This window comes from Oryctolagus cuniculus, chromosome 11 (genome assembly GCF_051225735.1).
Source record: "Oryctolagus cuniculus isolate XC-2025 breed Fujian yellow rabbit chromosome 11, ASM5122573v1, whole genome shotgun sequence".
NCBI classification, from domain to species: domain Eukaryota; kingdom Metazoa; phylum Chordata; class Mammalia; order Lagomorpha; family Leporidae; genus Oryctolagus; species Oryctolagus cuniculus.
Genome location: NC_142877.1, coordinates 101,517,380 through 101,530,857, shown reverse-complemented (window position 1 = coordinate 101,530,857; position 13,478 = coordinate 101,517,380). Strand labels below are relative to the sequence as shown.

The window sequence follows — 13,478 nt, the reverse complement described above, 5'->3', positions numbered from 1 at the left end:
AAAATACCTTTGGAGGACATGCAAATGACAGATACAATAGCATTTTCATCATTTATCTTCATGATGACTACCACAGGAACAACTTGGGTTAGTCTCAGAGCAAGACTAACAAAGATGAGTTAAGATAAATCACAGGTAAGTAGTAGAAAATTAAAACAGAGGGAGAAGGGGGTAGATAAAGACCAAAAAAAAAAAAAAAAAAAGCAGTCAGTATACTGTATTGAGTAAAGTTCAGAGAGCTTTCTAATGTCACTCTGTGAGTATCAAGGCTATACAGTGCTTACCCATGAACCTGATTGCTACAACGATTACAAGCAAAACACAGAGGAACAGACTAAAATGACAACTGAAACTCAGTAATACAAAAATACCACCTAAGAAATATTATCTACCAATCTTAGTTGTCTGAAAGTCATTTATTGCAACAACAAAACCAGAGGTTAATTACTCTTTTATTATTGAATTATATGGTAAAGTCTACATCTACAATTTGATCAGGAGGAAATGCTTTGCATTTACATCAAGGACACATTTACTCTAGTGGAATCAGACAGACACACACAAAAGACCAAGTACATGTTTAAAAAAATGACTACATGTTTTAGCTGGTCCTACTTTTGCTATTTTGGACCACAGTTTTCCTATTAGAGAATTGATCTTACATACATGTTAAGTCAGACATATCTCCCCACATGTTTAAACATTAAGTGGAGCTTCTCACAATTTCTAATTATAAACAAAATGCTGAAAACAAAAAACAAAGTATAGACTAGTACTACCTTACAGCAGAGAAAGAGTAAAATGTGCCCCCTCTGTGGCTCATCTCAAAGAAGCACTTTTACTCAGAGAGGGAAGCATTTCTGATCTAGGAGTAAGTTTCCCATATGCCCTGCAGGACTGGATGACCTGCAAGTGTTTCTGTTCTCAATTCCAGGGTATTAATGAAAATGCCTACAAAATATCTAAAAACTAAATATCAGAATAGGGCTAATACAAATAATCATTGTGGGCTGGTCTGAATACACCTTCAGCTTCTTTTTAACATTCAGATGATATTTTAAAATAACTTACATTTTTAGTGTGCTTCATGGTTTCATGTAAAGCTGAGACTCAAATGAAGGTTCTAATTTTGTTTTACTTGATTCTATTGAAATTTCAATTACCTACTACTTTACTTAACCAAGTTATACGTGAGGTAAGTTTCAGCTAAAAAAACAAAAACAAAAACAAAAAAAACCAACCAGAAAGAAAAAAGTTAACCATTTTAAGAGTATACAGAATCATAATGCCCACCTCATATTCAGAGTTTACAACTTCAGGTACTAACTGATGCTTATTTATTAATTTAAAAACCTAATAGCTTTTGCACTTTTTAATCAAAATTACATTGGGAAATACAGGGCAAAAAAATGACAAAATTTATTTTTGGTAAGAGAAGACAATGCAATAAATGAATCCAAATGGAATCGAAGACTGGTGTTTAAAGTTTCTAACTTCTAAACAGACAGACACACACACACTTATTTATCTAAAAAAATATCTTGGTAGCAAATTGAATTGACAGAATAAATGTTCTGCTGTAAATAAAAAGTACAAATTTCTAATCATAGCCTTATAGCTAGCTATCAGCTTTTTAAAACAGGTACAGCCAGCTAAAGTTCTCTAAAACATGTGTATGTTGCACTAACAGCTCCCTGCTAAAAATCAACTGTATTTAAATGGGTCTTACTGAAGTAGGACTTTCATGATACTAAAAACCTTCTAAAAAGAGTACGATAGGGCAACATTGCTATTAATAAAAGTTACAGAAGAGATTATTGCTGTACTTCTTCCTCATAACACCATCAAACTTTGTAGCAGTTAAAAAAGTACAACTGTTACTTTTCCTCTTACCGAATTTCATTATGTGTATGTCTAAATTTTTAATAAGCAGAGAATTCTTAAAATCTTTTCTGTAATAATTCAAAGTATTTAAATGTGTAACTTCACATTATACTGCCATGTTTTACGCCCTTCGTGTTTCCCAAATACACAAAAACATATACATTTTCCCCAAAAATGAAATAAGATGTCCACATTAAAAAAATAAAGCCTACAAAAAAGTTCCAGAGCTAAAAAAGATTATTCATATGGCACAAAGTGATCTCCTACTAGTCCAAGGTCCAAAACATTTAAATGAAGTCCATCTATGTATCTTGTTTGTTTTCAATGGAATACTATGTTTATTGAGGTGAAATCACATTATTTTTAGTTCTTGAGTCAACAAGCATATACATTTTTTATACAGTTATTAAAAATAGGAGACCAAGTTGAATGTGCCAAAGATTTCACTTGAGTTTTCTAGAGTCATCTAGAAGAAAGCTGGAGAAGGGATTTCCTTGGTTGGTTTCCATAGCTTGATAGACCAAAAACAAAAAAACTGCCACAATAACAAACAGCAAAATTTTTATCCACATAGGAATGGAGCGTCCCTTTTTTTTCGTCTTTTCTGATTTGACATCTGCCAAGGGAACATACTTAGGAACATATTTAGATGAAAAAGACTCCTCCATCCTGAAATCGCTGAGTTCTAATGGCCGTCCTGCAGCACCTTTGATTGGTCTGCGGCAACTGGCACTGTTGGGAGTGAAAGAAGAACATTTTAGAGTCATAGCATAGACAAATGACATAAAGTGTCATTACCATGCCTAATTCCAAGCATATCCATGAGGTAAGAGTGAAAAACTGACACATAAAGCAGCAACTTCACTCTATGTTTCATTTTAAAAAGTTACATGCATCTTTTTATTAGGAAATAACATTCAGGGGTGGGCTTTGTAGCACAGCAGGTAAAGCTACTGCCTGTGATGCCAGCATCCCCTATGGGAGCTGGTTCATGTCCCAGCTGTTCCACTTCTGATCCAGCAAAACCCGTTGAAGGCCTGGGAAAAGCAGCAGAAAATGGCCCAAGTGCTTGAGCCCCTACCACCACTGTAGGAGACTTGGATGAAGTTCCTAGCTCCTGGTTTCACCCTGGCTCAGTCCTGCACATGGCAGCCATCTTGGGAGTGAACCAGTGGATAGAAGATCTAACTCTTTCATACAAATAAATAAAAATTAAAAAAGGAAAATAATATTCATAATATCAATAAATATTTATTAAATCTGATTCCTTAAGAGGCTTTTCAAGAATATTATGTTGAAAGAGAAAAAGTAGCATTAGTTGTGACTCCCTCTGTTAGGAAATAATTTAAGATGTCTAAATATAGCCATTTTGGGATGGGTATTTGGCTTAGTGGTTAAGAAGCTGCCTTGGGAAGCCTATATCCCACATTGCAGGGCCTGAGTTTGAGTCCAGACTCCACTCCCAATTCCAGCTTCTTGATAATGCACACTCTGGGAGGAAGCAGGTGATGACTCAACTAGTTGGATTCCTGCCACCTGGGTGGGAGACCTGGATGAAGGCAGTTGGAGAGTAAACTAGTGGATGGGAGCTCTGTCTGCCTTTTAAGTAAGCTAAATAAATTAATTTAAAAATTTAAATATAGATATTTAAACTAGAAAAGAAAACTCAGGGGAAAAATTTCTTTCCTAATGGGTTTCCATTTAAAGTTTTAAGTAAAAATTAAATAGGTGACTTTTTTAAGAAAGAAAAAAAAAGATTCATTTATTTGAAAAGTAGAGTGACAGAGAGAGAGGCAGAGAGACAGAGACAGAGATCTTCTTCTTCTTTTTTTTTTTTTTTTTGACAGAGTGGATAGAGAGAGAGAGAGAGACAGAGAGAAAGGGTCTTCCTTTGCCGTTGGTTCACCCTCCAATGGCCGCCGCGGCTGGCGTGCTGCAGCCAGCGCACCGCGCTGATCCGAAGGCAGGAGCCAGGTGCTTTTCCTGGTCTCCCATGGGGTGCAGGGTCCAAGCACTTGGGCTATCCTCCACTGCACTCCCAGGCCACAGCAGAGAGCTGGCCTGGAAGAGGGGCAACCGGGACAGAATCCGGCGCCCTGACCGGGACTAGAACCCAGTGTGCTGGTGCTACAAGGTGGAGGATTAGCCTAGTGAGCCGCGGCGCCGGCCAGAAAGAGATCCTCTATCCATTGGTTCACTCCCCAAATGGTTGCAACAGCTGGGGAGATGCCAGGAGCCCGGAACTTCATCTGGGTCTCCCAAGTGGGTAGCAGGGGCCCAAGCACTTGAGCTATCTTTTGCTGCTTTCTCAGGTGCATTTTGCAGAGAGCTGGATTGGAAACAGAGCAGCTGGGGTGCTTTGATCCTGGCTCTAGTAAATGATCTCTTTCTAATCCTTCAGCTTCTTAACAAAGTTAATTTTGAAACTGATTCAGTTTGCAAGGATATGGACAACTGGTGGCTTAGTGGGCCTACTCCCAAAAGAACAGTTTAATTCTGGGAATACAGATATATATCTGTGAGTACCTAATTCCTGTTGGTGTAGCTGCTTCATACGGAAACATTTCCTTAAGAATATCCCTTTCTACTCTTCTGTCCTCTGTTTTTTCTCCCACCTAGTAAGAAACAAAGAAACAAATTAAATTTAGTGCAAATGTACAATCATTAAAACATAATTTTAAATTAAGTTTTAGACAAAAGGTCCTTAAATCTATCCCAAGTTTTACAACTGCCGCTCTTTAATTTATTATCATCTATGTATCCACATGCTTCCAAGGTTCTCTTCAAATTTTCTCAGTGAGAAAATCTTAGTGCGTTTTTTGGAAAACTGCCACACATTTAAATAAGTGCCTGTGGGGAATCCAGTAATTTAACATGGCAGTGTAAATTCTCTCACTTATTTTCCTTGCTTTGCATTAATAAAACACTGAGTCTATTTTTCTTCCTGTTATAAATCTCATGATAAATGATTCAGTATGTAAGATATCCAACTAACCTGGACTTTAACAAATTTTAGTCTATTTTAAACCATTGGTCAACACAATCTTTCCAACTTAGAAAACAGAATAATTTCTTAGCTTGATTGATTGGCTGTTTACCTCAATGTCCGATCAAAATAAATATCCTATGTGCTTCGGTAAATATTCATAAAATTATAAGGCATCATGCAGTTAGTACTTTAAAGCTTAATTATACAGTTTAATCAATTCAAGCACCAAGATTAAAGTCCCATTATTTGACCTTTCAATGACAGAAAGTGTAGCCTCCCTCAAAGCCCAGTAGCACTTTCAAATTTGCATCCATGACAAACAGAAGACATAAGCAGCACACAAATGATAAATCCCTTGAAAACTGGAACTTAAAAGTCACAGAGAAGCAAGAAGATAGTATTAGCAAGTCACATTATATTAGTTTTAGCTTCCATTTTCAGTAATAAAAATGTGTCAAGATAATATATGCATATATATATACACACCACCCAATAAGAAAGCTGTTCCCTCCCACTCTAAAAAACCCCAACAGATATAAAATATTTCCGCTTGGAAAGATCAATGATAGCATCGATCTAAATTGTATTAATCATTTACTTCAGCTCTCGTCAATGGTTTCTTTGGTGTTCTTCTGGGTATGTCTGAGAATTCAGTGATTGGCAGAATAGGAGTTGCATGCTTGAAATTTCCAGTCACCCTATTGACAACCTGCCAAGATTCAAATTATTCAGACTCAGAATTATCCAAACATAACAAAGACACTTAAAAAGATAATTCTACTTCTATATTTGAAATTTTCCTTTAATAAAAATTTATACAACAGAGCCTAGTCACTAACACATTCAGCACCTCGACTCATGAAGCCTTAACATTCTTTTTAGCAAAAAGTATCCTTGTAATACTTAAGATACTTGTACAATAAATTAAATTTATATAAATTGACTATAGCAAAAAATTTTAAAATTCAGACTCTATGGGAGAAAATCAGTATAAAATCTGTTCAATAACATGGAAATTTGAAATGCGCCAGAATTTACCACCTCCCCATTTCCAATTACAGGGTAATTTATCAAGAATACCACTTGTACAGCTTATGAAACATATTTACTAAGGTGTCGTTGCTTGAAGCCATTATAGTTTCAGCTATGGGAGTACTCTGTGAAATTACTGCACCATCTATATGAATATGTTCTGAAGTTTCCACCTGTTAGTTTGAAAACAAAACAAAAACAATAAATATAAAAGAGTCACTAAAACCCTGCCAATCTGAACCCCAATTCTAAGCAATAAGCCTTGCATCACCCTTTTCCTTGGAGTTCTTGACCCTCTTGTAGACTCCCTAGTTAATGCCTGCAGAGGTCCGCCTCTGGAAGATCCACTTGTCCATTCAGTCTCAGTCACTCCAGCTTGAGAGTAGCTCTATTTAAGCATCGACATATTAAAAAGTCAAATTCTAATATCAAACACCTTTATGATGGCCATATTAGCACATTAAGCCATGCAGTCTCCAAATTCCAGCATTTACAAACAATGGTATGCCCTCAAAATATGTCTCAATATAGCGACAGAATTGTTAAATAGGCTTCAGAAAACATTTAAAAGATGGTAAAATATATTGAAGAGTCCTCCCCTGTAGTAGCTAGCAAATTACAAATTATAACAAAAGTAGGGGGAGAAAGCACATCAATTACCACAGGCTCCTTCCATGCCCTGTTGTTTGCTACCTGGCTCTAACGCGGTAGCTGCACTTCTTTGCTTAAACAAAAGCCATGATGATTATTATATAAGAAAGTCATTTATTGGAATATGTGTTTACTAATTTGAAACATAAATACAAACTTTTGTGCTGTAAGCATAAATACTTTTCTTTTCACATGTTAGGATTATTTTAGTAAAACCAGTTTAAATTGTAATCCACACATAGCTATGTAAGCTCAAAACTTTCCAGGTATCAAACTCTTCCTGAAACAGATCAAATCAAAACTAGGCAGCAAGAACCTGATGGTCATCGTTCTATGAACATGTGAGCCTATTATCTCACTGCCAAACTGCAACATAGCCCATGCCTACCTCCAGAGTTAAGGGAAACAGCGATAGATAGCTGTTACCATTCAGTCCCAGATCCATTTCTCCCTGAAAAACTGACCTTTTTTTGCATTTAAAAAATAATGTTGGGGCTGGTGCTGTGGCACAGCAGGTTAAGTTGTCACCTGCAACACCAGCATCCCATATGGGTACCAAGTTCCAGCCCCAGCTGCTCTCCTTCCCATCCAGCTCCCTGTTAATGTGCCTGGGAAAGCAGTGAAGGATAGCCCAAGTGCTTGGGCCACTGCACCCACATGGGAGACCCAGATGAAACTCCTGGCTCTGGCCTTGCCCAGCCCTGGCCATTGCAGTGATTTGGGGAGTGCACCAGCGGATGGAAGATTCTCTCTGTACCTCTGACTTTCAAATAAATTAAAAAAAAAAAAAAGGAACAGTTCTTACATACTAGCTTGAAATCCATCGGACTACTGCTTCTCAAACTGTAATGTGCTTATATATTAACCACCTGGGGTGGGGGTTGCGCATGGAGATTCTGCATTCTGAGCACAAAGGTTTTAACTTTTGAACCCAATATTACCTGAAGATTCTTTTAAATAGAGAACATTCATCAATGACTATGTAACAGAAGAGTATGCTTATGGTGTCATGCTTTTAAGCCAATATTTTCTCTAGATAACTGACGGCTTTAAGTCTGTCAATGGCTATTAAATTCAAAGACAAGATGCTGGCATTGTGGCGTAGCAGGTTAAGCTGCCACCTGTCACACCAGCATCCTTATAGTCATGGGTCTGAGTCCTGGTTGCTTTACTTCTGATCTAGCTTCCTGTTAATGTGCCTGGCCCAACTTCTTGGGCTCCTGCCACCTATGTGGGATATGAGGATGAAGCTCCTGGCCAGCTCCAACTCTTACAACCATTTGTGAACCAGCAAATGGATGATCTCTCTCTCTCCCCTACTCTGTAACTCTGCATTTCAAATACATAAAATAAATCCTTTAAAGACAAATAAATTTCCTATTATTCTGTAACAAGAGCAGTAACCTCATGAATTTGGCTAGAAGCATTACTATCAAAAGCTCATACAGTAGACAGTCTCATTTATCTGATGACATGGTGTTTATCCACACTTGGAACTGACATCAAAAGACTGACAATTGTAATCTGTTTCTTATCCTATCTGTTAGGACTGAATGCAAAATTCAGGCTAGTCAAAAGATCAATTTACAAACAAATCACACATAGAAATAATACATAAAACGTCAAATTTCTGATTGTATGAATAGAAAAATCATATCTTACTCTGACGCAATTCTGGTGGTGCAGTATTGTACGTAGGAAGAACTTAAAAAAAAATATTGAATAAACCCAACCCCACCTTAGATCAGTTAAAGCATAAACTCTTCTAGAAGGGCCTGGACACAGTTAATTCTTAAATTTCCTGAGGACTCTACTCAGCCAGGTCTGTGAACAAATGGTTTTAGGATAATGTAACTAGGGGCAGGCATCTGGCTTAGCCCTGGAATGCCCATGTCCTGTACTGAAGTGCCCAGGTTTGATACCTGACTCTGCTTCCTAACTCCAGCTTCCTCCTAATGCTGAGCCTGGGAGCCAGCAGGTCACAGTTTCAGTAACTGGGTTCCTGCTGGAGACCTGTACTGCTCTGCTCCACCAATGATTGTTGCAAGCATTTAGGGAATAAGCCAGTAGACAGCAGCACATTCTCAGAAAATTAAAAATTACATACATGCATATATATATTTATACACACACAACTGACAATAATGGACTTATGATGTAATTCAAATTTAAGTTTGCAAAAACTTTCAAAACTGCTTCCTTTTAAATATTTGCAAAGGGGCCAAAGTGGAAGACGTTTCTTTTATATTCTAGTTTGATTTTAAAAACCAATATTTAAGAACTCTTCAAATAATTAATTAATTATATTACTTGGAAGGGCTAATAAAGTTATCAGCTATGCAACTAGTATAATATAAAGACCAGATTGAAAAAAAAAAAAAACCCAGATGGAGGAGTGAGACAGGATGGAGGTAGGGAGAGACAGGCTTTCCCTTTAAAACTGGGCATTTACTAAATTGGATAACTTTCTATTTCTTCTATTTCATTCTGAATAAATAATTGAAATTATCTATTAAAATTTTGCCAAAAATTCATTGAAATCATATGATTAATTAAAAAATATTACATTTTAAAGGCCAAGTTCAACTTAAAAGGTTTTCTTCTGTGAAACATAAGAAACTCATAGGTTGCCTATGGGAAGAGCAGGGAATCCTACAAATCACTTATCCTCTCCTTCTGCTCATAAATTCTTTGGTTGAGGACTAAAAGGTGATTTTATTAGTGCCTATCATTATTTAATTTAAACCACTGTCACAGGAAAATAATCAACGACCTTTTTATACAATAAAGGAATTTTAAAATTTTTTAACCTGAAACCATACTTACAAATAAGTAACTTATAGAAGAAAACACAAGCTAAAAATAAAACTTAACTTTATAATTTAATTACTTAGTAAAACTGACCAAAACAATTACTGATTGAACAGAAAGATTACTGATATGTAAAAGTAACGTAATTGCTGTATGCACTGAAGGCAAAATTAAGAATTGCACTGCTATTTACGCTCAGCAAGTTCTACTCAAAGTTCTGATTTATCAAGACAACTAGAAGAATAAACAGAAACCTCTCCTGTTGCCTTCTGAGAAGCTATCAGGTAAATAGTTACTGAGAAGATAGCAGATAGTTGAGGCAGATGTGAATGCAGAAGCTGGGTAATTAAAGTGGGCTATACATTCCAATAAATAAAAACTGCAGGGGCCAGCACTGTGGTGTAGTGGATAAAGCCACTGCCTGCAGTGCTGGCATCCCTTATGGGTGTCAGTTCCAGTCCCGGTTGCTCCACTTCCTATCAGGCTCTCTGCTGTGGCCTAGCAGGGCAATAGAGGATGGCCCAGGTCCTTGGACCCCTGTACCAGCGTGGAAGACCTAGAGGAGGCTCCTGGCCGCTGGCTTTGGATCGGCTCAGCTCCAGGCATTGCGGCAAACTGGGGCGTAAACCAGTGGATGGAAGATCTCTCTCTGCCTCTCCTTCTCTATGTAACTCTATCAAATAAATAAATTTTAAAAAAATATATAAATAGGCCGGTGCCATGGCTCATTAGGCTAATCCTCTGTCTGCGGCGCCGAACACTGGGTTCTAGTCCCGGTTGGAGCACTGGTTCTGTCCCGGTTGCTCCTCTTCCAGGCCAGCTCTCTGCTGTGGCCCAGGAGTGCAGTGGAGGATGGCCCAAGTCATTGGGCCTTGTACCCACATGGGAGACCAGGAGAAGCACCTGTCTCCTGGCTTTGGAGCAGCGCGGTGCACTGGCCGCAGCGGCCATCGAGGGCTGAACCAACGGAAAAGGAAGACCTTTCTCTCTGTCTCTCTCTCACTATCCACTCTGCCTGTCAAAATATATATATATATATATATATATATATATATATATAAAATCTATAAATAAAATAAATAAATAAATAAAAACTATAGGGGCAGGTGTTTGGTGCGGCGGTTAATATATCACTTGGGATGTCTGGCCTCCCATACTGGATTGCCTGGTTCCAGTATGAGCTCCACTTCTGACTTAACTTCCTGCTAATGTGTGCTTTTTGGGGAAGCAGGTGATAGCTCATGTACACGGGGCCCTGCCATTCACATGGGTGACACAGACTGACCTCCTGGCTCCTGGCTTGGGGCTGGCCCGAGCCCTGGTTGTTGTAGGCATTTGGGGAGTAAATCAAACAGAAGATTTCTGGTGTCTCTTGTCTCTCAAACAAAAGTATCTCCCACTCCCCCCCCAAAAAAAACCTCTAAACAAAAATTCTACACAAAACTAAGTTCTAAAAAAGTTTTCTCCCAAAGGGTGGGGGATTTGGGAGAGTCACAGGAAAAATAACCAAGCTAATTAAAAAAGGCACCTGGAAATTTCACTAGCCTTTCTCAAACAAAAACTGACAATGACACAGGCTGTTGGGGAGGGTGGAGGGTGTTGTGGCAAAGTGGTTAAGCTGACATTTGATATGCCCACTTTTCATATTGAAGTGTCTGGTTTGAGCTCCATCCACTGTGTGCTTCCAATTCAGCTCCCTGTTAATGCCCACGGGAGGCAGCAGATGACAGCAGCTCACGTACTTGAGCCCCTGCCACCCAAATGGGAGACGTGGATGGATTTCCAGGCTCCTGGTTTCAGCCAGGCATTCAGGGAGTGAATTACTGGGTGGAAGATTTCTTTCTGTCTTTTTCTCTTCTGTCACCCTGCCTTTCAAATAAATGAGACTTTTTTTTTTTTTTTTAAGAAAAGGCTGTTCAAGGAGTCATCTTGGCATTATTAATACTACACAACTGAAAACAAATCAAATATCCATTGAAAGTAGCCCCCAAAATTACAGTACATTCATCAAATGCAAAACCAAAAAATAGTTATACAAAGCAATGAGAAAGGTGGCTACATTCTTTTACTGTGTGATCTCTAGGATATGTTTAGGTTAGACAGAAAGAAATTTATAAAGTAGACTGCCTTTTACATAAAGGAGAGTATAGGTAAATCTAAGTATTTAATTTTAAAAAAGAATTAAAATGTATCTGGGGCTGGTGTTGTGGCACAATGGGTTCAGCTGCCACGTGCAATGCTGACATCCCATACCTAAGCACTGGTTCAAGTTCAGCTGCTCTGCTTCCTATTCAGCTCCCTGCTATTGCACCTGGGAACCTGACACCTATATGGGTGCTATAAATGGAGTTTCAGGCTTCTGGCTTTGTCTTGGTCCAGCCCTGGCTGTTGCAGCCATTTGGGGAGTGAACCAGCAAATGGAAGATGGGCCAGGATTCCAAATATGAATCTATTATTTATTAATTTTAGAATCATCACAAGGACATCATCTACCTCCTTAATGAAGGCAACAGGAAACCCACATCAACTGCAAAGTTTTCTTGCCAAAGAAACTGAACCTGAATTCAGATCTGTGTTGTCCAATATGGCAGCCACTAGCCATGTGTCTATTTAAATTTAAACTCAATTAAAACTTAGCTTCTCAGCCATATTAACCACATTCCAAGCAGTTAATAGCTAGTGGCTACTATAATGAATAAGACAGATCCAAAATATTTCTCTCATCACAGAAACTACTGCGCAGCCTAACTATATGTCTAATTGCCAGTCCACAGGAAATACAGGGCACAGAAGAGTAAATTAAATGATATATCGTAAACATTGTAATGGCCTAGTTTCTTCACCTAATAAGTGGAGGGAAGGGCAAAGTTATAGTGGGACCAGCTGCAGACTTTAGAGATTAAAATATCCCCAAATCAAGTATGTACATGGATCTTACCTAGATGCTGATTTAAGCTATATAATCATAAATGAGACATTTCTGAAACTGGAGGAATTTGAAGGTGGATTAGATATGAAGGAACTACGAATTTTATTAGGTTTGATGGGGCATTGTCATTTAAACACTCTTATTTTTTAGAGATGTGATAAAACCTGAATGTGTGAAATGATGTTATCAGGGATTTGCTTTAATACTCTTCATCAAAAGTAAACCAAAAATAACTGAAGAACATGGAGGGTGCAGGAGATGAAACTAAGTGGCAAAACACCGAGAACTGTCGAATATCTGTGCCTGGAGGGTCATTCAACTCTTTTTCATTTTTTTAAAATTTTCTGTAAGACCACCATTGTCTGATTCTACCTGTCCTGTCCTTCCTTTAACAATTTTTCCTGTCCCTCAGTTTAGATTCCCCAATTCAAACAATTACCCCTTAAACCATCATTAACACATTCATCTTCTTTTAACTGCTTATCTGTTCAGTTGCCTCTCTTGTTAGCACTTATACCATTCCTGCTTGCATACGCAGGACAAAATTCTCCATGCTTCTCCTTCACTACATTTTCCTAGTGACTCTTGCTTTGATGTTTCCTTGCTCTTCAGCATGCTCCTGTAGCTAAAAGCAATAAATATTTATTCTGATGTTTGCTGCTATAGTAAACAACATCTACATTCAGTGCACTACACATTCTCCAAAGTCACCAAGCATATTTCTAACAGTTTTGAAATTATGAACATTTCCTATGAGGATGTTCAATTTTAAAATGACAATGCAAGGAGATAATCAACTAGACAAATCCTAGCTACGAAGAGCAAGAGTGAGGAACAAGACTCAAGGGATATCTGTCTTGTAAGGTGTCAGCTAGATTACTCAATGCTTTCCTTTTCTTCACTTATACCTACACTTACACATTTTCATTTTGAAAAACTGCATCTTGCCTCTCCCACAATAATTTTTAGCTAGAATAAGGAAAAACATTGGTTTTATGACCAGACTCAGTTCAGAGAGACAAGACAGACAAAAGTAAATGCAGAGTCAAAAATCCAGAAACGAAGACACAAATATAAAACCCTTTTCCTGCCTTTTAGAGAACTATCAGAGTGCTTAGGCATTCCTACCTTTAAAATATTCCTCACACACCACAGAATCCAATACAAACGTGACATTAAACA

At 38.0% G+C, this 13,478-nt stretch overlaps 1 protein-coding gene across 8 annotated transcripts in view; it reads right to left on the bottom strand.

Moving 5' to 3' along the window:
* Positions 1–434: 434 nt before the first annotated feature.
* TMPO (thymopoietin) overlaps positions 435–13,478 on the bottom strand; it is a 31,733-nt gene continuing 18,689 nt past the window's right edge. For 2 of the 8 annotated variants that reach the window (XM_070052737.2, XM_008256931.5), the window contains 5 exons: positions 6,177–6,293; positions 5,983–6,078; positions 5,472–5,582; positions 4,411–4,499; positions 435–2,616 (listed from right to left, as the gene is read on the bottom strand). In XM_070052737.2, the coding sequence (XP_069908838.1) occupies positions 2,328–2,616; positions 4,411–4,499; positions 5,472–5,582; positions 5,983–6,078; positions 6,177–6,293 (702 nt within the window). In that variant the 3' untranslated portion in view covers positions 435–2,327. The remainder of the gene's footprint in view (positions 2,617–4,410; positions 4,500–5,471; positions 5,583–5,982; positions 6,079–6,176; positions 6,294–13,478) is intronic. The other 6 variants (XM_070052738.2, XM_017342037.4, XM_070052739.2 and 3 more) reach the window with 3 other exon arrangements.